Below are 27,531 nucleotides of genomic sequence, written 5' to 3'. Positions count from 1 at the left end.
GAAAGAGGGAGGGATGGAATGAATGTGAGAGGAGGAGGGAGCAGAAGAGAATGCTCGATAGAGAAAGAGGGAGATGAAACAAGTACAGCAGCTTAGACAGAAGGTAAGAAGGGGAAAATCTTTTATATGCACATTACAGACAATGGAGCGCTCAGTAGCCACAATGCTTACGCTAAGGGCTTCATGGCCACTAGAGAGTCGGGAATTCTTCCACACAGGTTCCTCTATATGTATATTGTGCCTATGCACAGATCGAATTATCCAGGAGGAATACAGAGGCACATCTGAGCATCAGACGAGGATATGCTCTAATGACATACACATATATTAGCACCATATCAAGAAGCATGAAATATATTGTATATGAATCTATATGCTCTTTGTTTAAGTAAGCAAGTATTTCTACGAAGTATTTATACCTGCTCCTAGGGACTAATACTTATCTCATACAGTTGTATATTGCAATGTTGTGTTATTACTGTAAGCGATAAAATGTTTACATTTTTTTCTTTTATATTGGATCCCTTTGTAATAGAATACAGTACTTTAAAGCATTATTCATGTATGTGTCATATGCACATTAAACTATACATCTGTATGTAGAAATAGTTGTATTATTGGAGGTATTAATGTAGTATTGAAATAAAGTAATCCTTGGTCTTACAGGTAGACGTGCGTTCAGGTAGTGCTGAATTTGTCAGTACAGCAGAGCTGAGTTTGGCTTTTGGTGCAAAGTATGGTGATATCGCAGTGTTTTATCTGTTGTTGTCCATAGAAATATAGATAGACCTAGTGAGTCATGTGCAGTGTGTCAAACAGTAAGACGTCAGCTCTGCTACATCTGGTTATTTTTGTATGCATGGTAACTGCTTGGATGAAGAAGTGAGTTCATTGTTATAATTATTTTTACAAAATTGTAGTGTAGGCAGATAGTATACATAGATAGATAGATGGATAGATAGATGGATAGATAGGCAGATAGATAGATAGATAGATAGATAGATAGATAGATAGATAGATAGATAGATAGATAGATAGATAGATAGATAGGCAGATAGATAGATAGATAGATAGATAGATAGATAGATAGATAGATAGATAGATAGATAGGCAGATAGATAGATAGATAGATAGATAGATAGATAGATAGATAGATAGATAGATAGGCAGCCAGATAGATAGATAGATAGATAGATAGATAGATAGATAGATAGATAGGCAGCCAGATAGATAGATAGGCAGCCAGATAGATAGATAGATAGATGGATAGATAGGCAGATAGATAGATAGATAGATAGATAGATAGATAGATAGATAGATAGGTAGATAGATAGATAGATAGATAGATAGATAGATAGATAGGCAGATAGATAGATAGATAGATAGATAGATAGATAGGCAGCCAGATAGATAGATAGATAGATAGATAGATAGATAGATAGGCAGCCAGATAGATAGATAGATAGATAGATAGATAGATAGATAGATAGATAGGCAGCCAGATAGATAGATAGATAGATGGATAGATAGATTTTTTTTATTAACTAATTATACGGATTAAATATTGCACTGGACAATGTAATTTATTAAACTTGAATTTTGTTCTTCTGTTTCTGGTTCTCCGCAGGGAGCTGAATGATTTAGAGCAATGTCTCAGGCATGGAATGGATCAGTCTCATCAGAACTGCCCCCTGGGGGAATCATTGTACCTGTCGTCTTTTCCTTGATATTTGCTCTGGGCACAGTGGGGAATGGTTTAGTTTTGGTTGTACTGCTAAGAAATGGCCAGACCAAGTACAACACCACAAACCTCTTTATTCTAAACCTGGGGGTGGCTGACTTATGCTTCATACTACTGTGTGTGCCATTTCAAGCGACTATCTACACCTTGGATGGATGGTTATTTGGGGCATTCCTCTGCAAAGCTGTTCACTTCTCCATTTATCTGTCCATGTATGCCAGTAGTTTCACGTTGGCTGCCGTCTCAGTTGACAGGTAAAAAAAAACAAACGTATTGTATACATTGCTGAGAAAGTTTATTTAACAGTTCTACCTATCCAACTGCTCTACCTCCAAAAACCATCTCCTTCTTCCCCCTTCCATCTGTCTCCCTGCATCCTTGCCCTCAGCACGTGCCCCACTCTTCCACCTGCGTAGATCATCCTTGATCATTATCTCTCTAGTCATATCTGTTTATGGTTGTCAGAGGTGTTTTTATCAACCTTTAATATTAATTTAATTTAGAATTCATTAATTCATTAATTATTTACATAATTTGTCGCATCCTTGCGGACTAAACGAGCGTACAGCATCCTCTCATGTTTTTTCCCTTTCACTTATTCCCATATTCTTATCATTGGCTGTTTTATATTTTCTTATACTATTCATTTTCTATTTTTTTTTTAGATTTTTTCATCTCCTCTGCTTCTTCCCATGGGTGATATATTATGATGAATACATTTAGTAATCAAGTACCTTTGTGCTCATTTGATTTCCTACATATTCTGCCGTAAACTCATCTCCTCAATCACGTCCAATTAATTTACATATGTTAATTCTGCTCCTGTTTTCTTCTGATACGCTGTCCATCGATGTCAGTATTTGATATTTTTGTGCGGGTCATAATGCTATTTTATATTATATAGAAGGAATGACTAATTGTAGCACGACCAGTATAAAATAATGTAAAAAAATAACATGCTCATATCCCTTATACCATATAAGAAAATTATTTCATATCACAACTGACCTTCAGTCTGACGGACTAACTCTTGTTGATGCAGATTTAAAGGGATCGTGCAGCCACTGAAATAAAAAAAAAAAACACCCAGAATGTGGTAAAATAATTAAATATGTGACATTTACCTTACCTATCTCCTGCCAACACACCTGCTCCAGTTCTGCCTAGGTCCCCACCGGTCTCTGTACTTCCTGTTTGGAGTGCATGGTCATGTGACTCCTGCAGCCAATCACAGACTGAGTAGTGACCAACATGTCATTGGCTGCAGCAGTCCATCTGGATTGAACAGGAAGTGCAGAGCTGATCTCTGTACCCCCCCCCCCTTCCATCAGTATGAACATGTAATCTCTGCAGTCAGTCACTGGCCCTTGTGATGATCAACATGTCACCACTACAGCCAGTACATGCTAAACAAGAAGTCCAGAGACCGGCGAGGGAATCAAGCAGGTTTGGAATGGGATCTGTAAGTTGAATACCACTTTATCGTCTTAAACATTCTAAATTGTTTTTATTTTAATTTAGTAGTTGATCTACCCTCTGAAAGGTACATCTTGTTTAAAGGAAATTAAGGTGGTCGATCTCAATAAAACTGCACAATCTTCTTCAAATAATAATCACAGATGCTTCCTTCTTTTGCTCATACGGTTGCTGCCTAAAAATCCTCATGCATTTCCATACTTTTTGTGAATTTGCGGCTGGCGGGCAATACTTACCATGTTGTGTTTGCTTAAGTCTGTGCAGGTTCTGCATTATAGATTGCATCATCAGTCAAATGCGCACACAGACATGTGCTGTGTTAGACAGATGCTCGGGTTCACTAGGTCCTCTGGGGCCCATCACCTATTGAGAAAAACTTTTAAAGAGATTGTAACATTATCTTTCTAGGTCCAAGTTCACCTAGAAAGAATTTGGTCAGTACTTTATATCAGTATTTTTTAAGTAAAAATCAGGAGAGGAAGAATCAGAGGAAAAGTATAAGGGCTCTTTCACACGTACGTGTGTCTGGTACATGTGGTGACAGTTTCCACATGTACTGGAGAAACTGACACATGCAGACCCATTCAAATCTATGGGTCTAAGCACATGTCAGTGTGTTTCCCAGACCGTGTGTAGATGTGACGCCTCTACTCGAAAGCCCCTTTTTACCCTGGGAGATGGGGGACTCGGAGTCGGGTCCTATGTTGGAGAGATGGGGTGCAGCCGTGGCCCGGACCTGCTCCGTGCCCAGGGCCGTCACAATTAAAAGGATGGTGTGGGCTTATCCGGGTTGAGTGGCTGATTACGACTACGCCACCTATGGCACCTGGTGAAGGCCACCAGCGCCGCTGCAGTCCGCTGAGGCATGGTGGTATGGCGGCCATCGTTGTTACTACTCCCCACAGGCAGAGCAAGGCCTCAGGGCAGAAAGACAGGATGACGGGGCTAGTAGTCTAGAAAGTCTGCCTAGTGCGGTGTGACGCAGAATAAAGAGTCCGGAGGCCATAGGGGTGAACTTCCAAGGCTTTACTCACATAAGAGATGGCAGAAGGAAGGCAATTCCCTGCTCCCCACGGAGTTCTGCGGTCACCAGAGACGAGGGTCCGACAACCTCCGAGTAAGTCAAGTGTTCGATCAGGACCCCGCACCAGAGTGTTCCTAAAACTACAGACCGAGTGCTGTCCTGTCTGTGTGTGCATAGGCCGGGTCTCCCTCTGAACTCCTCTCAGAAAAAAGGGCACGGGTGGCTGCTCCGCTCTTTCCGTTACCCGGTGGGATCTTCAGGGCCTACCGGGCTTCCCCGACCAGGACATGGAGTAGCAAGGTCGGGTGTCGGGGGCCGATACACCTCTTGCAGCCGGACTCCCTCTGAATATATCAGGTTGGCGAGGACAGGTGGCGTATACCGCTCCGTCTGCATCCTCCCTGGGATCCATTTGCTCTGGAGCTACACTCCTGAGCTCCGGGCCTTCTTGGTCATGGTCCTTGACCGGGTTGAGACACTCATTGTCTGCAACCTGCCCCTCGACCCAAGGCTAAGGTATGAGGGCTGTGTCTCCGTCCTCTGCAGGCCCACACAGGATCCACGCTCAGGGAGGGAGATCACAATCAAAGAACCCAGAGCCAAGATGGCTGTGTATTAAATATCAAATTTTTAAGTGTCACAAGAATGTGAGTCCCCCACCCTCACCCACTATATGGTTCCCCTAACTCTTGGTTCCCCAGTCTCCCTGTAATCAGGAGGGCAGCACCTAGTGCATTCTAGCCCCCTCTGGTGGAGAAGTATGGTGTTGGTTGTGGAAGTTGGGTCCTGACCATCACACTGTTCTTACCTCAGAGGAGGAACACCACACTCCATTAAAGAAGTGCAGCATCCCTGTGGCGGTCGAACCCTCAGGGGCGCCAAATAGACATGTCCGTTTTTTATACATTGCATGGTTTGCAAAATGTCTCACGCTGAACACACACGGATGACATCCGTGTGTCATCAGTGTGACACGTACCGGCGCCTGGGAATCAGTGTACAATTAGCGCTGTACCCAAGCTCCCGGTGCTGAACGCTGCCCTCATCATTGTCCCTTGCTCGCGCTGTGATCAGCATGAGCAAGGGACAATGTTGGGCGTAGTATTTTCCTCCAGCAGTGTCCATGTGTAAAACTAAGAATAAAATAATAAAATCCTTATACTCACAAGTCCAAAGATGTCCCCCGCTGTAATCCTCTGACCCCGAGGAGCCGGGGGGTATGAGCCGCTCCAGCGAGCAGCCCCGGAGCTGCACTGAGCTCAGGAGCTGTGTCCTGTCACTCAGTGAGCTCTGCTCAATGCAGGACACCGCTTGCTGCAGGAGTCATTCTCTCTATCTCCTCGGCGTGAGCAGTCAGATGGGTTACAGCAGGGGTCACTTAGGACAGGTGAGTATAAGGATTTTTTATTTTATTCTTATTTTACAGTTGGAGACAGCGGAAGCAGACTACTACTCCCAACATTGTCCCTTGCTCGCGCTGATCAAAGAGTGAGCAAGGGACAATGATGAGGGCAGTGTTCAGCACCCTGAGCTTGGGAACAGTGCTAACTGTACACTGATTTCCAGGCGCCGGTACGTGTGCTCCTGATGCGACACATGGTTGCAACACATGTGCCACACACGGACACGGATATCTCCGGTATGGGTTTTTCTGGTACCGTAAAAATCAGGACGTGTGAAACCGGCCTAATAGAAACATGTCACCACTTCTGCATTTTTCCAAAATACCAAATACTGAACGTGTGAATGTGACCTAAAAATCAGAATGGAGAGCTGCTGCAGCTGAAAAGGGATTCTAATGTTGTGGAAACCCCTGAACAACACCTTTTCAAAATAAGTACTTACCCTTGTAAAATGAAAATAACATATACTCACCTCCTGCATCGGCGTCAGTCCAGTGATGTTGACGTTGGTCTCCAAGGGCTCACCTGACATTGTTATGCCACGTGAGCCCTGTAGACAATCAACACTCACTATTGGGCTGCCTCGCTCTCTCCTCCCATGAACAGACCTCAGACAAGTGAAAGTAGTGATAGTGGCAGCTGATTGGCTGCAGACCTCACATGGCATAAGAATGTCACATCAGTCCCGGCATGCCTGGCACCGACATCACTGGAGCAGTACCAGTGCAGGGTGTGAGTATGTGTTATTCTTTTTTTAAAGGGGAAAATACTTATTTTAAAAAGGATTTGTCCAGGTAGTGAACAAAATCTTTAAGCATATTTTTTCCTTAATGGCGCTACCATTTTCACTTGTGGGAACAAATGAGCATTCTTGTTGGAACCCAATACACATAAGAGAATTGGCTGGCCCCACTTAAATCTGCAAGTTGTAATGTATATGGGCACTTCTAAAGAGTAGAATAATGAGAAAAGAGCGCAATGCAGTGAGGTGCTTGTCACAATCCCAACAGCTTTCTTACTAACCCATTAGCACATTATAGACTGTTTTATGACCACGATCTACCACATATATAACCCATGTGTGTTGCATATATACGGCCATAAATATAAATAGCAATCTGAGGAAACCTCAGGAAATGTACAATTCCCCTGGTGTTGCTGCTCTACTTTTCCACTGAGTTAACTTACTAGGCTTTTTCTATGTTATCAAAGAGCAGCATGTTATAGGGACAGAGACCCTGGTTGCAGTGGAGTATCATATACTTGGCTGCTTGCTGCATCTTTGATAAAAACACTTTGCTATCCACTGCAGTTCTCTGAGTGGTGAGCTCTGTATAACCCCTCCCACACCACTGATTGGCAGCTTTCTGCATACTCTGCATAGGCAGAAAGCTGTCAATCAGTGGGGGGCAGGGGTTATACAGACCAGGAGGATTAGATGGCATCAGACATCTAGTCCTCTAGTGATAATTTCTTGCTGATAAAACACTAGTTTTATTGAAACTACAAGAAGCAGCCCAGCAAGTGTCACATCACTGGAATCAGGGTCCCTGTCCCTACATCATGCTCCTCTCAGATTGAGTAACAAAAACTTGCTGACAGATCCCTTTAAGTCTCTTTACTTTGACTTTTGACCCCTACAAAATTGCAAATGTCTGCCATTAACTCCAATTGAAAAAAAGTATTCTGAACAATATATGATTTTTTTTTTTGCACACAGACTTCAGTATAGTTAAGGAAAAGGTACACCATTACATTCTCAAACATATGCCAAAGGAACATTCTGCTGGCTTACCTTTGCTTAATGATAGTCTATGGGTACATTAGATGTATACAGTATATTAGGACAATTTTCTCACTGATTGTAATGCCGAAATACAGGGTGAACCTTGCCTTACAGGATAACACTCATTTATATATGGCCTATATAAATTCCCAGAATTAATCATTTCTACCCAGAAAAGTAAACTGGCTTTTGTTCGTAAATAATAAAAAGTAAAGCTCATTAGGTAAGGAAACTTTCATCTTTAAGGATAGTGTTATATCTAACGATGAGCCAAATTTATCAGAAATTGTTTGACACTTTGATAAATTTTGAGAACTAAAGGCAATTTAGCAAGAAGCAAAATTGACTTTAAAAATTGATGAATTTTTTAAAACTATAAATTCCCCCCATGAAGTTTTCTAAGTATCAATAAATGGACCTAAACCAATAAAGTTGTGGTAAATTAAAGTTCACTAGAACTCTCCAGTTACTGGACTAAAAATAAATTGTCTATTGTTGTAATGCATTTCTACTCTCTGTGAAACAGAATTATTTGATTGGAAAACTACATTACTCAGTTTCTGCGGTCTATACATCATATTTGTTATATGCCTCAAAGGGGTTGTCCTCTATGGGGAACAAGTTTGAGGAGGGGGATTCATGGGATTGCTTCAGCAGCTGCAGCCTTTATATTTTGTCTAAACAGAAAGAGAGATGTTTCTGTGATGGTAGTCACTACTCATGGACAAGCCATGAGGCTGGGAAGTCAAGAGGTCCGAGGTCAAAAGCCAGGATGGTACATCATAGACAGAGAGGTGAGACAAAGGCGTAGTCAGGTAACAGTCCGAGGTCAGAATTCCAAGAAGGTAGCGGATCAAGACAAAAGGGTTAGGCAAACGGATGGTCAAGGCAAATCCAAGGTCGAGCAGCAAAGATCAAATTAAAAGACACACCTCATGAGAAAAGCTACAATTGGCAACATCTAAAGTAGAGAGATGGCTATAAAGCCAGGTAATTTCTCCAAAAGGAGACACATGGAGGAAGCCCCGGCATGCTCTGGCCCTGATTGGATGGCTAAACTGTCACTCAAGACACTGACCGCTCAGCACACCCCAGCTCCCAGTTGGACAGCTGAGCTGTCAATCACTATAGTGACAGCTCAGCACGCCCCTTCCCTAGATTGGACAGCAGAACAGTCATTCACTGAGTTCAGACACACCGATAGGCATTATCGTGACAGTTTCTTCTTGCTTGGACGAAAAATGATGGCTGCAGCCAATCAAAAGCTAATGACTAGCTGCAGCAGTCACGTCATACCCCCTGATTTTGATGCCTGGTGACTGGCAGGGGAGTACTGAGTACAATGGAGAGACGCTGATCAGAGATGTGAGCATAAGTTTTATATGTTTGTTACACTGGTAATTACAGACAGGACAGGATCATTAGGGGTTTCTACCATCCAGTTCTTCAGAATTTTTTAGATATGCGCAGCTGGACATAGGAGATTGAAAACATTTTAAATATACCTCCAACTACGTTGTAAGAAGATCAATATGTGGCAGAAAAGGTGATTTTGTAACTTTTACTAATTATTAAACGGGTTGGCCACTTTATCTTCAGTTTAGCACATGTGTTGGTGGTATAATTTTGTGGCACTTACTAATATATAAGTATTACATGTTCTCCTCCTGCACTTGCTAGTGCTGCCTTCCTCAGCTCTCCTGTCCACAATATGGCGGCAGATAGAGGGTCATGTGACCAGACCAGTCCATCTGCCTCCTCCAATCGTAGGACGCCTTAGAGGGGAAATCTGGTCACATGTTCCTCCATCAGCGGGCGTTATATGTACATAAGAGCAGTCTGTGAGGACGGCTGTACTAACAAGTACAGAAGGAGGACCTGTAATACTTATACATTAATAAGTGTCACAAAATTATGTCCCCAACACATCTGTTAAAATAAAGTGACCAACCCCTTTAATGCTGAGGGTCAAGCACTATTCTCTTTGCATGAAGCTCTGTGAGCCTATTTACCTGAACTGCTATTAGAAATAAATAGACAAGCATGAATTTTTACTTGAATATAAGTTGCTTCCAGACGTTCAAGGCTCCACTTATGTCCAGGAAAAAAATTATACATGAAAAATGTAATGTCTACTTTTGGGGATTTTTTTTACTTAAATGCATATATTTGGGGCTAAAATTAATTTGGGGCTAAAATTAAAATTTCCAATTTCATTTAAAAATGTTGCACTGTTTGCCTTTTTGTTGGCTCTTTGTTTCCCGCAAATTCAACTTTGTTGTGGTCAGTGGGCATAAATCAGCTGAGAAAGGGTAAAAAAAAGACAGATAAAAGAGTTATAAATGTTCCTATTAGATTGTCAGAATGAGCTCACTTACGGATTCTCAGTTAACCCATTGTGGAGCCAGAAATAAGCAGAGCAATATAGAGGTTATAAAAAGCAAACAGTGTTAAATTTGTACTGAAACCCAATTACAAAAAATGACTTTTAGCCAAAAAAAGACAAGGCTCTTGAGTAAGAAAAAAAATTGTCCCCATAGGTGGGTTAACCCTGTCATCTCTAATGCCAGTTTTTAGAGTATGTTCCTGACTGACACTGTTTCTAGTTAAATGGTTGGTGTGAAACACAACTTAATTATCATCCTAACTCCCTATCTATTTAATTCCATAATCTAAGTTATTTTCTAATATACTTTCATTGAAAAGTGACTACCCTTCCCTCACTATACTATCTTATTGCTTCATTTTATTTTTTTTACCACCTTCTCTTTGATGACGCTTTATTTCAGAATCCAAGTGCATGAGTCATCAGAGGTCACTGCTGCAGCCTCTGCCTTCACCTTGAAACGAAGAGTCATCAGTGAAGTCAGTTTCAGGGGCTGAGCTAGTCCCTGCTCTACAGAGCATGCATTGGTTTTCAGTTTTTACAGATGTTCAGTAGATTCTTGTCACTGTGTAACATGCACAGTGACAGTGCGCTCGCTCGCCGACTCTGGTCAGAAGTAACAAGCAGGCAGGAGAGCGCACTGTCAGTGTGCATTGTAAGAATATCCAGCATGGAGAGACCAAAGCCGCCCCAGCAAGTGAAGTCACTTTCGGTAATGATAGTGACAAACGTGCTCTGGACCCATATCCACCAGGTTGGAGTGCAATAAATGACCTTCAGCACAACAACTCTAGAATCTTGTACTGTTACGTGGTCTGCCATTGGTGATCATGGATCAGTAATACAGCTGAGGTCAGACATTTGGCTCATCTACAAATGCTCCTTACAGGGTTTATTCATCATGCTAGGTTTACACAATGGATTAGCACCTCTAGGACTGGATGCCTCAGGAGATTGGTACAGAACATTTATATCTCGCTCTCAGTCAGGATTGGGGGCACAGAACTGCTAGCTACAAATAGTTCCAGGGATTGTCAGAGATTGTGTACAGCTGCCTGGCAGATTAGCAGCCTGATATTGTTATATCCCTCGGAAAGCACATTAGAATATCTGATGCCAAATAAAAAAAAAATAATAGCTTTGTTCTGCATAAAGCGTGACACGCACAGCATGTGGAAACATACAGGATCTTACCTCTTGCCAAGTTTTAATGTTTTTTTGTAGCATCATTTAAATTTTGAAAATTCTTGGTGTTTATTAACGTTGGGCAAATTTATTCGCGTGGAGTTGAATTCTAAAGTTTCACTAAAATGAGTATTCTACAGAATGCAGATTTTTTTTTTTTCTAATTGCTCCACAGGAATGTAGCAAAATTCCGTCCAATTTGCCGCCATTGTGCTGAACCGTAGATTGTCAGCAAAAAGTAAAAAACAAACAACATAATAAGGGACAATCAACTTGCAGAGAATAAATAAATAAAATTGAATCTGGCAGGATGCATTCATCTCTTGTGTATATTCTATTTTGTAGAGTCAATGTTATAATATGCAGTTTCATTCAGTATCAAGTAATCAGTTACACTGTCGCATAGTCTTATGCCGGGTTCACACACTGCTAATTTTAGATGTGGATTTTATACGTGAATTTCACAAACTTAAAATCTACAGCATTTATATAGTTCGAGAAAAGTGGATGTAATTTAACCTAATTTCATCCACATGCTGTGTTTTTTTGTGTGGAATCCACCCAGAACTTGCCTTTTTTTTTCTTTTTCTAAGGGGTAAAATTTCTCCTTGCGAAGAGCGACATGTTAAGCATGTCATGGTTTTTATACTCAAAACATAACAAACAGAGCAGGTTCTCACCCTCTCAAGCTGCAATGCAGACTTTCCGCCACTGCTCTGGTCTAAGCATTTTGGCTGTAGCAATGACGTCACATGAACAGCTCACATCACCACTGCAGCCAATCATTGAGATCAGTGATTGTCTACAGCAGCAATGTTCACTGTAGAAGTGATGTCACTGCTACAACCAAAACACAGAAACCAGAACAGTGACTGAGAGCAGAGAGAAGGGAGGGTAATTACCTGGTTTGTTTGTTATTGTTTGTTACCTGGTTTGTTTGTTATGGTACGAGTATAAAAGTGTTTGGGGTCCACTTTTCTTAAAGTATAAAATCCCTTTAGTGTTAAGTTTAAATCTCTCACAAAAAATAATAAATAAATAATTATAAAATTTAATCTTTGTAATGTTTTAGTCCAAAAACACTTAAATTACATTTGGTCTTGTTAGCTAAATATTGAACCTGTTGGATGCAAGTATTTTTTCATCTTTATAGCTAAAGATATAGTCTTTAGCTATACAAATGTTCTCCAAATTCCTTATGTTTGATACATGTTGGTACAATAAACTATGGTCAGAGACAAGTGCAAATTAAGGCAGCGTAATGGTTCCCTGCTAGTGTGTGACCACAGTGGGTGATCCTGGTGATAGTTGAGAAATTAAAAATACATTTACATTGGGCAATTAGACAGCATGTTCTTTTCATCAAGCACTTGATCAAAAAATACTAAATTGCACATAAAATTACATAAAGCAAATAATGAATGGATTGTGAAAAATAGAACTCAGTCTTTTTCAGCCAACATTCTGCAGTTTCTCCTAGAACTCATTCAAAGGTGATCCTGTAATTACTTTATTAGTTCTGCAATATATAATTTCTTCTACATTTATCTAATAAAAGCAGCAATTAAATATTGCCCATTACTTCTCTGTAAGCTAGTGTGTAAGTGAGAGAGATCATTACGTGATAAGTGTCTTTAATGAAGTGTATCTTATGTTCAATATATACAGAAATACACATTTAATTGCCTTAAAAGATTTAGGTAAAGAATATTTATACCGTGTTAGCCAGTAGATAGAACAATATTGGAATCTGAGAGTCCTCAGTGGTTGATACCTTTTAATGGCTAACTGAAAAGATGGTAATGAGATTTGGTGTCATTATTAGCCTGAAGAAGAGACCTGAGTAGTCTGGAAAGCTTGCTATGTTTAGCATCTTTTCAGTTAGCCATTAAAAGGTATCAACCACTGAGGACTCTCAGATTCCAATATTGTTAAAAGATTTAGACTTTTCACATTAAACTTGTTGGCTATGTAATGTATTTAATGCTGTTATCTCTGTATGCGTCAGTGGAGCCTTTGGGCCCTTTGAAGCACTAGGACCCCAGTGAAGCTTTCACCCCCAATTGTTAGGTGAAAAATTCATTGTTTGATTTACTTTTTAACATAAATTTAAAAGGGTTAGTAAATCATCATTCATTGTCTATGGGACTGCAAAAGATAAGCAAGCACAATATTGGTAATCTCTGGCAGTCCCATAGACGGTGAATGGAGTGGTGGTACATACTGTATGAACAGCCATCACTCCTATAAAACAGGGCACTTCAAAGACCTTCAGCAATCAGCAAGGTATCACTTAGCCTGTATATAGGTGGTAAATTGTTAACTTCGAACAACCCCTTTAATGTAATTTGCTTTATAGAGCACAGTAAGCTTCATTGGTGCTTAAAAATTTGTGAAGCTTCAGATTTTTCTCTACTTCTACCTAAATTTGACCTAAAACTACATCAGATTTTCACACATGTCCTAAAAGTAGATAAACAGAACCATATCAGACTTATTTTCCAATATCACATGTCTGTGAGTGGCAAAAGTAAGTGAACCTTTAGGAATAGCAAATAATTTGAGAGCCTGGTGTTTTCAATAAATTAGATGAAAATCAGGTATGAGTGGGCGACCTGTTTAATTTAAAGAAGTGTGATCTATCATAGTCTGATCTTCACAACACATGTTTGTGGAAGTTTATCATGGCACAAACAAAGGAGATTTCTTGTTCAAAATGTTTTTATTGAAAGTTTTTTCAAATATTCTGGGGGAAGAGGTACAAAAAAGAAAAGGGGAAGTCATTAGGAAAAGCATGGGGAAACAAGGGACATATAGGAAAAAAGGGGGAAAGAAGGACACTTCGTAAAGCAGACAATATAAGGATCAAGAAACACATTATATTCCTTTCATATAATAGCTGCTAATAAAATATTCAAATGCAATATCGTAGAATGAAGATGACGAACATTTTTGTTAGGACTCAGTTAAACATAAATTAGGCATACATTTTTTGGACCAAGGAAGCCATCTTAAATTGTATCTTTTGAAATTTTTGTGTCTTAGTGCAAAATTATATTCATAGACATTGTGTGCTGAAACTCTTTGGATTATTTCAGTAATGGTTGGGATTTGTGTTTGTTTCCATTCTGTAGCAAACAAATGTTTGGCAACTAACAAAATATGACATATTATGTGTCTATACTTATTTGGAAAAACAAAAGAGATTTCTGAGTACCTCAGAAGAAGAGATGTTGATGCTCATCAGGCTGGAAAAGGTTACAAAACCATCTCTAAAAATTTTGGACTCTACCAATTCACTAGTCAGATAGATGGAAAAAAAATCAAGACCCTTATTACCCTTCCCAAGAATGATCAACCCACAAGAATCATTCTAGAAGCAAGGCACCTAATCGTCAGCAAGGTCACAAAAGAACCCAAGGTAAGCTCTAAGTAACTAAAGGCATATCTCAGTTTAGCTAATGTTAATGGTCATCAGGAGGACACTTAACAACAATGGTGAGCATGGCAGGGTTGCAGGGAGAAAGCCACTGCTCTCCAAAAAGAACATTACTGCCCATCTGCAGTTTTCCAAAGCTCACCTGGACAAGCCAGAATACTATTGGAACAATGTTTTGGAACATATGAGACCAAAATAGAGATTTTAAGTTTAAATGAGAAGAAAACCTCATACTATCTGTGAAGCACGGTGGTGGTAGTATAATGGTGTGGACCTGTTTCCTGCATCTGGGCCAAGATGACTTGTCATGATATATGGAACAATGAATTCTGATATATACCAGCAAATTCGAAAGGAAAATGTGATGAAATCTGTCCATGAGCGAAATCTCAAGAGAATGTGTGTCACACAGCAAGACAATAAACCTAAGAACAAGTCCTTTTCCAAATAAAAATGGTTTAAAAAGAATGAAGCTCAAGTTTAAGTTTTGGAATGGCCAAGTCAAAGTCCTGACCTGAATCCTATAACAAATCTTGTGAAAGACCTGAAGTGAGCAGTTCACAGGAGAAAACCCACCAACAGAACAGAGTTAAAGCTGTTTTGTAGGGAAAATAGGTTAAAATTCCTCCAAGTCAATGTGCAGGACTTATCAACGATTACCAGAAATGTTTATATGTAGTTATTGCTGCACAATGAGTTAACACCAGATGCTGAAGGAAAGGTTCATATACTTTTGCCATTTACAGACATGACTCATTTGTTTGATTTTGCTCTCTTTAGCTACTTTTAGTGCTTAGTGTGGAAATCTAATGAATTCATGCAGAAATAAAGAAAATTCAGAAGGGTTCATAAACTTTCAAGCACCACTTTATATCACAATCCAATATGCCAGAAATATGTGTATAGTATATGTGTTTTTACAGTTAAAGGGTGCGATGAGCGCAGCGTCCGGTATGATGTCTGCTTAGCTTAATAGCAATAAGCCGGCAGCAGAGCGATGTCACTTGCGAAGACGGCGCTAGTCCTCCTGCATACCAGGCATGGTGACACCGCTCTGCTGCCAACTTGCTACTATTCAGCTAAGCAGAAAGTAGACTGGACACTGCGCTCATCGCACAGGGCACAAGGGGAGACTGCGAACGGGGGAGACACTCAGGGGCAGAGCAGGGACAGCACCGCCCTTGAAACAAGTGTCACTGATGAAGCAAGGGGAGTGTTGGGATGTTCCAGCACCCCGGATGACACTTCGCATCAGGGGCCCTAGTGTTGAGCATTCCGATACTGAAATATCGTGGGAAAATTCTCCTGCGCTCAGCGCTTGAGCAGGAGAATTCTCCCACGCTGTCAGTGACGTGCATGAGGTGAGCTGAGTTCATTGGACATGAACTCGGCTCATCTGTATGCCGTCACAGCGAGACACTGAGGAGCGCACGCATGCCTGCGCTTCTCAGTCTCTGCGGCATGGCAAGCTGGATGGCAGCTTTCGGCTGTGATTCAGCCTATCATGTGAATGTAGCAGAGCTGGAGCCGTCGTGGGAACCATGGAAAGGTAAGGATAAGGTTGCTTTATGATTTTACTTTTATTGCAGGAGATCGTTGGCTTCAGCTGGAATGGGCGTGATTGTAAGTATGGTTTAATTTAGAACAATAAAGAATTGTGTCTTTATTTCAATTAAAGGACTTTATTCTGGGTGTTTGTGTTTTTTTTTAACTTTGACTATGGGGTTAGTAATGGGGGTGTCTTATAGACGCCTCTCCATTACTTTCCTGGGCTTGATGTCAGCTGGCATTATAAGCTGACATCAACCCCAACTCTATTACCCCACTGCCACCGCTACAGGGCAGTGGGAAGAGCGAGGCTAAGTGCCAGAATTGGCGCATCCTATGGATGCGCCATTTCTGGGGCGGCTGACGGCTGGTGTTTCTAGCCTGGGAGGGGGCCAATATTCATGGCACCCTTCCTGGGCTATTAATATCAGCCCCCAGCTGTCTGCCTAGCCTTTGCTAGCTATTAAAATAGGGGGGACCCCACGCCATTTTTTGGGGGGTCCCCCATTTTAATAGCTAGTAAAGGCTAAGTATTCAGCTGGGGACTGATATTAGTAGCCTGGGAAGCTCTGTGGGTATTACCCCCTTCCCAGGCTTCAAACATCTGCCCCAGCCGTCTGCTTAACCTCCGCTAGAGACTAAAATTACGGGGAACCCCACGCCAATTTTTTTTTTAAGAAATCCTTTATTTTAACACTAAATGACAAGTACAGTAATCAACACTATCACTGTATTTCTTATATATGTGACTGACATGTTTCTATGTATCTAATCTATGTGTGATGCTCTATTCTTTCTATTCTAAATTGTCGGGTACCGCTGCTGAATAGCCGGCCGGCTTTTTTAAAGAGACAGTGCATGAAAACACTGTTATTTTTTTAAATAAATCCTTTACACTAAATGACAAGTACAGTAAGCAACACTGTCACTGTACTTCTTATATATGTGACTGACATGTTTATATCTATCTAATCTATGTGTGATGTTCTATTCTTTCTGTTCTAAATTGTCGGGTACCGGTGTATGCCGCTGCTGAATTGCCGGCTTTTCATGTAATACATTCTACATTATTGTTAGTTGTTTTCCTTCATGTAGAATTAACCTACAAGGAAAGAAAGGGTTTATTTTTATTCCGATATTTGTGTCCCATTGACTTGCATTGGTTTCTGGTATCGGAATCGGCGATATCCGATACTTTTTGGGTATCGGTCCGATCCAATCCGATCCGATATTTCCCGATATCGGAAGGTATCGCTCAACACTATTCAGGGCGGACAGGGGGCAGTTTCAGCCAGCAGATGACAATTTGTTTGAGTGTCCCATCATGCACTGGGATTCTCCAACGAGTGAATGGTAAGGAATTTTACCATGACTTAAATTACAAAAGTTATTAGTTTTTAAAGATTTATTAATTGAAATTTACTTTTGGGTTTAGGACTAACCCTTTAAGGTCAATGGCAGACATTTCATATAATTTACATATGAGTCCATAAACTTATGCAACTTATCTTCGTTAACTATGAAGATATGTATATCATGAAACGAAAGAGTGCAACAGCAAACTGCGTGCACCAAGATGTATGCAAACATTTAATACATGAATTGTAAACATCATTAATGCAAAATAGCTTCTAAGAATGAGGTACTTAGTGCACAACTGGCCAATTCATAGCAACCTGTTCACATTTATATTATTCTGCCAGAATAAACATCATCAGTCAAATGTTTTGATGCAGTTACTTTTAAATGGTTGTTCTTTTAAATTAATATTTTCTACATTTTAGAACAAGGTCATATAATAGTGAGGTATTGTAACAAAATAAGGTATGGATCCCCCCCTCTCCTATCCACAATGACTACCTTCAGAAGCAGCTGAGTTGAGGGCATGACTGTTTTTGTCTTTGCTTGCCTTTCGGTTCATGGCCATCTGCACTCATACATTTTCCATTGTTTCCTCTGTGTTTTTACTTCAGTATGATCAACTACTAAACCTTTTACTAAAGGCATACATACCATAAATGCAGTAAATGTGGCTGCTTTATGGCATCTGGAAAGAAGTGGATAAGCCTAGGTTAGCTTAAAGAGGCACTCCCATGACATTTTGTATGCCCTAAAGCTGTGTAAATGTATCTATAAGGTTCTGTAAGTAAGACAAAAAACCAAGCAATGTGAACTGAGGTCTAAGATGGTAGACATGCAAGAAATAGGAGCATGTTCACACTAGCAAAAAGAAGCAAAACCTACAAAAGACAAAAATATATCTCATACCCTACCATCATTATATATAAATGTAAAGCAAAGTTGCATAATAAATATAGGGTACTTAGTGAACTATTTTTGATCAAAAAAAGTATACAAGCCGTCCCACCAGCGGCAAGGTGACCCTAAATTGGGACGGTACCTATACTGCCTATATTAAAAACCTTACTGTATATCAAAGTTGAAGTAATGCATATAAAAGGGTAGACAAATAGGACCGGGTCCCAACTCCAGACCACCTAGGCCCGTGGTAAGCTACATATATACTAATCAGCTCAACAAAGGGGATGCCACACCCTTAAATTGCACAGAATGCAAACAAGACAAAAAACCAAGCAATGTGAACTGAGGTCTAAGATGGTAGACATGCAAGAAATAGGAGCATGTTCACACTAGCAAAAAGAAGCAAAACCTACAAAAGACAAAAATATATTTCATACCCTACCATCATTATATATAAATGTAAAGCAAAGTTGCATAATAAATATAGGGTACTTAGTGAACTATTTTTGATAAAAAAAGTATAGAAGCCGTCCCACCAGCGGCAAGGTGACCCTAAATTGGGACGGTACCTATACTGCCTATATTAAAAACCTTACTGTATATCAAAGTTGAAGTAATGCATATAAAAGGGTAGACAAATAGGACCGGGTCCCAACTCCAGACCACCTAGGCCCGTGGTAAGCTACATATATACTAATCAGCTCAACAAAGGGGATGCCACACCCTTAAATTGCACAGAATGCAAACAAGACAAAAAACCAAGCAATGTGAACTGAGGTCTAAGATGGTAGACATGCAAGAAATAGGAGCATGTTCACACTAGCAAAAAGAAGCAAAACCTACAAAAGACAAAAATATATCTCATACCCTACCATCATTATATATAAATGTAAAGCAAAGTTGCATAATAAATATAGGGTACTTAGTGAACTATTTTTGATCAAAAAAAGTATACAAGCCGTCCCACCAGCGGCAAGGTGACCCTAAATTGGGACGGTACCTATACTGCCTATATTAAAAACCTTACTGTATATCAAAGTTGAAGTAATGCATATAAAAGGGTAGACAAATAGGACCGGGTCCCAACTCCAGACCACCTAGGCCCGTGGTAAGCTACATATATACTAATCAGCTCAACAAAGGGGATGCCACACCCTTAAATTGCACAGAATGCAAACAAGACAAAAAACCAAGCAATGTGAACTGAGGTCTAAGATGGTAGACATGCAAGAAATAGGAGCATGTTCACACTAGCAAAAAGAAGCAAAACCTACAAAAGACAAAAATATATCTCATACCCTACCATCATTATATATAAATGTAAAGCAAAGTTGCATAATAAATATAGGGGACTTAGTGAACTATTTTTGATCAAAAAAAGTATACAAGCTGTCCCACCAGCGGCAAGGTGACCCTAAATTGGGACGGTACCTATACTGCCTATATTAAAAACCTTACTGTATATCAAAGTTGAGGTAATGCATATAAAAGGGTAGACAAATAGGACCGGGTCCCAACTCCAGACCACCTAGGCCCGTGGTAAGCTACATATATACTAATCAGCTCAACAAAGGGGATGCCACACCCTTAAATTGCACAGAATGCAAACAAGACAAAAAACCAAGCAATGTGAACTGAGGTCTAAGATGGTAGACATGCAAGAAATAGGAGCATGTTCACACTAGCAAAAAGAAGCAAAACCTACAAAAGACAAAAATATATCTCATACCCTACCATCGTTATATATAAATGTAAAGCAAAGTTGCATAATAAATATAGGGTACTTAGTGAACTATTTTTGATCAAAAAAAGTATACAAGCCGTCCCACCAGCGGCAAGGTGACCCTAAATTGGGACGGTACCTATACTGCCTATATTAAAAACCTTACTGTATATCATCTTAGACCTCAGTTCACATTGCTTGGTTTTTTGTCTTGTTTGCATTCTGTGCAATTTAAGGGTGTGGCATCACCTTTGTTGAGCTGATTAGTATATATATAGCTTACCACGGGCCTAGGTGGTCTGGAGTTGGGACCCGGTCCTATTTGTCTACCCTTTTATATGCATTACTTCAACTTTGATATACAGTAAGGTTTTTAATATAGGCAGTATAGGTACCATCCCAATTTAGGGTCACCTTGCCGCTGGTGGGACGGCTTGTATACTTTTTTTGATCAAAAATAGTTCACTAAGTACCCTATATTTATTATGCAACTTTGCTTTACATTTATATATAATGATGGTAGGGTATGAGATATATTTTTGTCTTTTGTAGGTTTTGCTTCTTTTTGCTAGTGTGAACATGCTCCTATTTCTTGCATGTCTACCATCTTAGACCTCAGTTCACATTGCTTGGTTTTTTGTCTTGTTTGCATTCTGTGCAATTTAAGGGTGTGGCATCCCCTTTGTTGAGCTGATTAGTATATATGTAGCTTACCACGGGCCTAGGTGGTCTGGAGTTGGGACCCGGTCCTATTTGTCTACCCTTTTATATGCATTACTTCAACTTTGATATACAGTAAGGTTTTTAATATAGGCAGTATAGGTACCGTCCCAATTTAGGGTCACCTTGCCGCTGGTGGGACGGCTCGTATACTTTTTTTGATCAAAAATAGTTCACTAAGTACCCTATATTTATTATGCAACTTTGCTTTACATTTATATATAATGATGGTAGGGTATGAGATATATTTTTGTCTTTTGTAGGTTAAGGTTCTGTAAGTGCATGAAAATACTTACCAATCGCCATCTTCGCCAGTTTCCAACGCAGTTCAGGTCCTTTTCTCACTCATGTGACTTCTATTTCGACTCCCTAGACCACACCAGAATCTTACGTGAAAGCCAAAAGTAATTTTTATAGTGTAAGTCTATGGAGCTTCAGAATGATAAGGCTCACATATAAATCTCAATGTGGTCCTTTGAGTCGAAATACAAGTCCCATCACTCGAAAGCGGACCAAAGTGGCACTGGAAACTGGTGAAGATGGCTATCGGTGAGTATGACAACACACTTACAGTACCCTAATTATACATTTACACCGGTTTAGGGTATAAAAAGTTTCATGGAGGGGATTTTTAATAAATGGTAAGAAAGAACCCATAAAGGTTGGTTAGGACTGATGCAATTTGGCTATTTTCAACCAAAGTGAGCATTTACTAATTAATGTGGTTTAATTTAATCTTCTCTACATTTAGATATTTGAATAGCTTCACAATATTTGCAGAATAAACTGATATCTAAGCCTTTATATCAGAATGGCTGTGAGATATTGACTGGTACATAATTGATTACTGCCATATATTTTATCCATAATTATAATGATTCAAAGAACTCCAACATTTTTTTAACATTTTTTGGTTTATTTGATAACTTACCGTTATGTAGTGATATTTAATCAGCGGTACTAGATGAATATTCCATTGACATAGAACTAAATGTTACCACTTACAATTATTTACTCTGTTTTAAAATGATTGGTGTTAATATATTTATTTCACATTTATGATCTTACTCATTTTTTCCTTAATTTCCCTCCAACTATAGGTATTTGGCCATCCGCTACCCACTTAAATCAAGAGACCTCCGTACAGCTAGAAATGCCCTGGCAGCCATTGCAGTTATATGGGCTCTTTCTATCTTGTTTGCTGGCCCTTACTTGAGCTACTATCACATCATTCTTTACAATGAAGTGCCCATTTGTATTCCTAACTGGGAAGATCGTAGAAGGAAGATCATGGATGTATCAACCTTTGTCTTTGGGTATCTTTTACCTGTACTTATTCTTGGATTGTCTTATGCTAGGACCATCTGTTTTCTGTGGACTTCAGTGGATCCAGTGAAGACTGTATCTGAGTCTCGAAAAGCAAAGCACAAAGTGACCAAGATGATAGTGATAGTGGCCGTGCTCTTCTGTATCTGTTGGCTGCCTCATCACTTAGTGATCCTGTGCTTCTGGTTTGGACACTTTCCCTTCAACAGGGCTACGTACGCCTTCCGCCTTGTGTCCCACTGTATGTCCTATGCTAACTCATGCCTAAATCCTATTGTTTACGCTCTTATCTCCAAGCATTTTCGAAAAAGGTTCAAGCAAGTTTTCACGTGTATGCTGACTCAAAAGCGGGCACGCAACAAAGTCCATGCAGTGCAGGCTGCAAACACAGTAGCTGGTTTTTATGCTGGACATACAGAGGTTACCCAAGTTCAGGAGGAAACAGCTCGTGGTGGAAGAACACCAAGAGAAGAAGGTATAGAGATTGGGAGCCCGGAGGAATCATCGAGCCGCAGGATGGTTGGAGGAAGTTGGGGGACGCGATTGCCCAAAACTGTTGGTTTTACAACAAAGGCATCATAAAAATGAACTCTCAATTGTTGCACCAGGGGCGGACATAGACAGAATTGGGCCCCTGTGCAAAAACAATATATGGGCCCTTTGCAGTCCAATAGCTCATCATAAAGCACAATTTCACCTGCTTTGGAGGCGGTATTGGCCCCATTACCTCTTCGGCTCCCGTGCGGCTGCACAAGTTGCACCAGTGATATGTCTGCCCCTGGGTTGCACCCAAAAGCAGCATCAGCAAACAATGACACTTCTCCACTCGTAGGCCCTCTAGATGGTGTTGCAAATTACAACTCCATACTCTACCTCAGGCAACATGAATAAGGTATGATGTTATCTGAATAAACAATGAATTTCCATGCCTGAAACTTGAAGGTGCCATGCTGCTAAAAAAAAATTACCCTAGTGATAGATGAAAAATTCTATATGAATGAAGCAGTTACTGTTCCTTTTCTTGAGCTTTACATTGTACTGCCTGCACTTTGACTTTCATCCATGGGGTGAAGGTATAATTGCTATATTATTCCTGCTCTGTATAATGCTGCTAATTTTATCCCATGGCCAGGTATTTTAAGTCCGATTCTTAGAACTATAACTTTTGAGAGTGGAAGCAGAATCTCTGTCAATTATGTTCACTAAGAGCTGTGCTACCTTAATGCTCCATCGAAGTGAAAGAAATAAAATGATGTGATCTGTGCAACGTGTCCGCAATGACTTCCAGTGTCTTCAAACCTGACATTTAACAGGAAAGAGAAAAAAGAATATATTACTGTACTGTGGATCCATACCACTGCAGGCTCCAATCACACGAGCAGTATTGACACCATCGTCAATAACAATGTTGCTGCTATTCCAATTAGTCATGCTTCTTTATATTCTGACCTAAGAGGTCAGAAGCCTCAATCCCAAAAATAGAGCTATATACTGTAAGTCAGATTTATGTATGCTCAATATGTCCAACAAAGATGAATCAAAAGTATTTTCTCAATTGATATCTAACCATTTTTTAGGTCCGATACCATTGCATTTTAAAGGGAATCTCTCTGCATAAAATGACTGTTCAAACCAAGTGCAAGCCCTCGGAGCACCCTTAGTGTGGCCAAACAGTTAAGCGCACCTTCCCACCTTCTTGTCTTGCACTTATCTCCGCCTCCTGACAACTTGATTGACAGTTCTGGTTTGCAGAAGTTAGAAAAGGGCATAGATAGAAGATAATTTGGTCTGAAGGTACCTGAACTGTTTGGTGATGCCAAGTGTGCACAGAGCTCCTGTGTTTGGTATGAACAGACATATTCTGCTGACAGACTCCCTTTAACAAATATTTTAACATTGACTTACCATTTAGCTAAACTATAACATTGTTATATGTAGCATGTCCTATCAGTTTAATCCTTTTAGATTTGGAAGGCAAAACTTGTCTACTTTTGCCAACTATGCTTTATCACAGTTGCACAATTTTCCTAGTTCAATTATGCATCTTTTATTGTTAAGGCAATTGTAAACCCATAATGCTATTTGTTATTATGTAATCTGTCACCCATCTGAGAGTAGCATGGCGTGAGGGCAGAGACCCTGATTCCAGTGATGCATCACTTACGGGGTTGCTTGATGTAGTTTTGATAAAATCACAGTTTTGTCTGCTACAGATCTACCAGTTCTCTAAATGCTGAGCTTTTTATAACCCCGCCCACACTACTGATTGGCTGCTTTCTACGTACTTTGTGCATAGGCAGAAAGCTGCCAATCAATGGTGGGGGGTTATACAGAGCTCATAAATATGGAGGACGACATGGCAGCAGGTTTACTAGTCCTTTAATGATAATCTCTTGAGTATAAAACAGTAATTTTATCAAAACTACAGCAAGCAGCCCAGTAATTGATAAATCTCTGGAATCAGGGTCTCTGGGGTGATTCATTAGGTGTTTTATACGAGAGATCTGGCCTAAACACCTTGATAACTCACAACTTTTTTGCGCAACTCAGCAGTTGTGCAAAAATATTGCGACTTTTGCAATTTGTATGACAGTTCCGGCCAGCTACGCCAATATGGATGTAGCATGGGAGGGATATTGGTGGGACAGGGCATGGTCACGCTCATCAGTTAAATTCATCATAAGGTACGCCACTATAGCGGTGTAATTTGCACCAGAAATGTATGCCAGACCACGTTTGGTGTTCATTTCTGGTGACGGGGCACTGTAGATATCAGATGTGCTTGATTTATTAAGTGGAGCACGCTGCTTAAAGGGAAGCTGTCACCAGTTTTGTCCTATATTAAAAAAAAACTATCACTTTATTCAACACCGGTGCTGCATTCCATAAATGCTTACATAAGCCCCTGACTCCCTCTGTATACCCCCAAAAACATTTTTAAATTCTCCCGCGCTGCATGGTAATCCGGTCGGTCCGGTCTGATGGACGTGGTTTCTGACCTCTCCATCCCATCCCCCGACTGCTGCTCGCCGTCCTCCTGACATGGATGAGTTTGGTGTGACCGGCCGACTATGTAATGTGAGTAGGTGCATCCTAATTGTCCTTTGATAGATGATGTTGGAGGAGATAAGTATCGGGCAACTTGAATTCAAACACCTAATCCTTATTTTCGCAGAGAAGAAAAGTGAATGCCAGAAGAATCCAGCATTAGCCTTCTCCAATCTCCCTATTAAAAGCACAAAAGCAATTGTCGGAGCTGAACATTCATGTGTGTGGGGGAGCTGTAGGAGATAACTGTTGGCTGACAAATCTCTAAAGTGCATGGGCTCCTTTACTATAAAGAACCCTTTCCCATCTTAATGCCCCCTGATCCTTTGTAGCACTGGGGATACAGATAGAAGAGGACCCTTGTGCAAGAACAATATATGAGCCCTTTGCAGCCCCATAGCTCATCATAATGCACAATCCCACCTGCTTTGGAGGTGGTAGTGGCCCCCTTACCTTTTGGGCCCCTGGTTGCACCAATAATATATCCTCCCCTGCTTTATAGTGTTATCGAAATGAATAAATTACGTGCCTGTCCTTTGTATCGACCACACATATATGTATACATAAGTTCCTTGTAAAAAATAAACAAAAACAAAAAAACAAAATAAACAAAAAAATAAACAAAAAAACTCCCATTATGTATTAATCTAGTTGCCTGCCATTGAGCGCCCTCTGCTAGCGGGGGCTGCTTAGATTGTTTTATTTATCAGTAATGTGTTGATATGGACTTAATGGACTTTTTAATCTCTGTAAAGAAGTCATCTCCATCCCTTATTTAATACTGGTGAGTAATAAAATAAAGTTACATCTACAGTCTCAGATCTACAGTCTACACAGATTTGACGCATTAGGTAATATCTGTCTCAGATTTCACTGATCCCTATGGGAGTTTTCACAGCCTGTCCACTTTGACTACAGTTATACAGTAACATCAGCGTCCATTATTATATCGCTTTTATTTTCTTTTATTTTCATCTCCCTCAATACTTATTCTGTACATTGGGCCAATGTCACTCTTTTGTCATATTACACTTCTTATCCAGAGAACATCTTGCTGGCATATTGCAGAATAAATTGAAATTAAATGATTGTGTTGACTTTAATGAAATATTCAGCATAAAAAAAGCCTAGTCTTATTCTCATGGTGTGTATACAGTGCCGACATCAGCACTCAGTCTGGCTACGCATGCTCTTTGCCCAGGGGCCATATATTCCTGGGACCAGCGAGTTATAATGAAGTATATTGTGCCCTGCAGCTTTTGTTTTTGCATTTCAATATGGTGTTCAATGCAGAAGTACAGTATGTCTGTGTACAGACAAAAAAAAACAATATGTAGCCCAGGTCAGCAATAAAATATCAATTATTCCCTCTTATAAGAGATACAATTAAGAGGGGCAGTAGTCAAAAATTACGTATTCTGAAAAATATCTTATAAGATCTATCCATTCACAGATGACAAAGGATTTTTGGGTGTTCAGGCCAACAGTCCTGATGATCACACAGCTTACACCATGTATATAGTGAAGAAAAAATACGGCACTCATAGAGTTGCAGAAAAAAATCTGATTTATTAGTAAAGCAATCCAAAAACAGTGACGTTTCGGTCTAAAGGACCTTCTTCAGACTTATGGTCTTATGGTAGATTGCATATGGTTCGCTGAATGTAACAGTGCTGTGGGGAATAGTGGTTCAATGCCCATAGAATTTGTGCTCAAACCATGTATACTTACGTATGTAAGCTGGTCAGAACTTGGATTAGGCCCTTAACTTTAAACAAGGCTCCCGTCTAAAGGATGGCGCACTGATGGGCACAACGGTTAATTTGAACAACTTAAAGGGGTGTTCTCAAGTTTAAAAGTTATCCCTATCCAAAAGATAGGGAATAACTTTCTGATGGCTAGGGGTCTCACCACCATGGCCCTCACCAATTTCAAGAACTGGGGCTCTGAAGATCACTGAAGGAAAGTTTTTGATACCAGCTCACTGTTGTGGCTCAAGGCGTATGAGAGCAGGAAACTTTGTTGCAACCAAAAGTAGTGAATCCAAGAAAAGAAGGGGTGGTTCCAGCTCCTTGTAAAAAGCAAGAATTGTTGACAAAAATTAAAAATATATTCCATGGTACAACTATAAAAATGGCAACGCTTTTAGAATGCACTCCGGTGTTCTTTGTCTGAGCTAAAGTCTGTCATGACCCATAATGCATTTAAAACCTACTAGGGCCAATCAATGTAGTAAGATAAATCACATGACAGGGAAATGCAATACGAAAAGCAATAAAAAAAATAAACAGAATATAGACATGCAGATTTAAAAAGGGGATCGAAAATCAAGGAAAAAAATGAGGATATACAATGTTCAGTAATGGAACATGATTTCCTTGTGCATGTTCCCAGGTTGTATATCCAAAATGACTCCCACAAAAGCACCCGATCCGCCTCCCATGAGATCCATTGTGTCTGGGAT

At 40.1% G+C, this 27,531-nt stretch overlaps 1 protein-coding gene across 1 annotated transcript; it reads left to right on the top strand.

The window, feature by feature from the left end:
- Window positions 1-27,379, top strand: GALR3 (galanin receptor 3). Its single transcript, XM_073644302.1, has 3 exons — window positions 1-103; window positions 1,628-1,995; window positions 21,794-27,379. The coding sequence occupies exons 2-3, from the start codon at window positions 1,649-1,651 to the stop codon at window positions 22,599-22,601; spliced, it is 1,155 nt and encodes a 384-aa protein (XP_073500403.1). The 5' UTR covers window positions 1-103; window positions 1,628-1,648; the 3' UTR covers window positions 22,602-27,379.
- The last annotated feature ends 152 nt before the right edge of the window (window positions 27,380-27,531 follow it).

The sequence above is a fragment of the Phyllobates terribilis genome, unplaced genomic scaffold (genome assembly GCF_046119375.1).
Source record: "Phyllobates terribilis strain yellow unplaced genomic scaffold, ASM4611937v1 Scaffold_8__6_contigs__length_399053987, whole genome shotgun sequence".
NCBI classification, from domain to species: domain Eukaryota; kingdom Metazoa; phylum Chordata; class Amphibia; order Anura; family Dendrobatidae; genus Phyllobates; species Phyllobates terribilis.
This window is presented reverse-complemented; position numbering and strand designations above follow the sequence as displayed.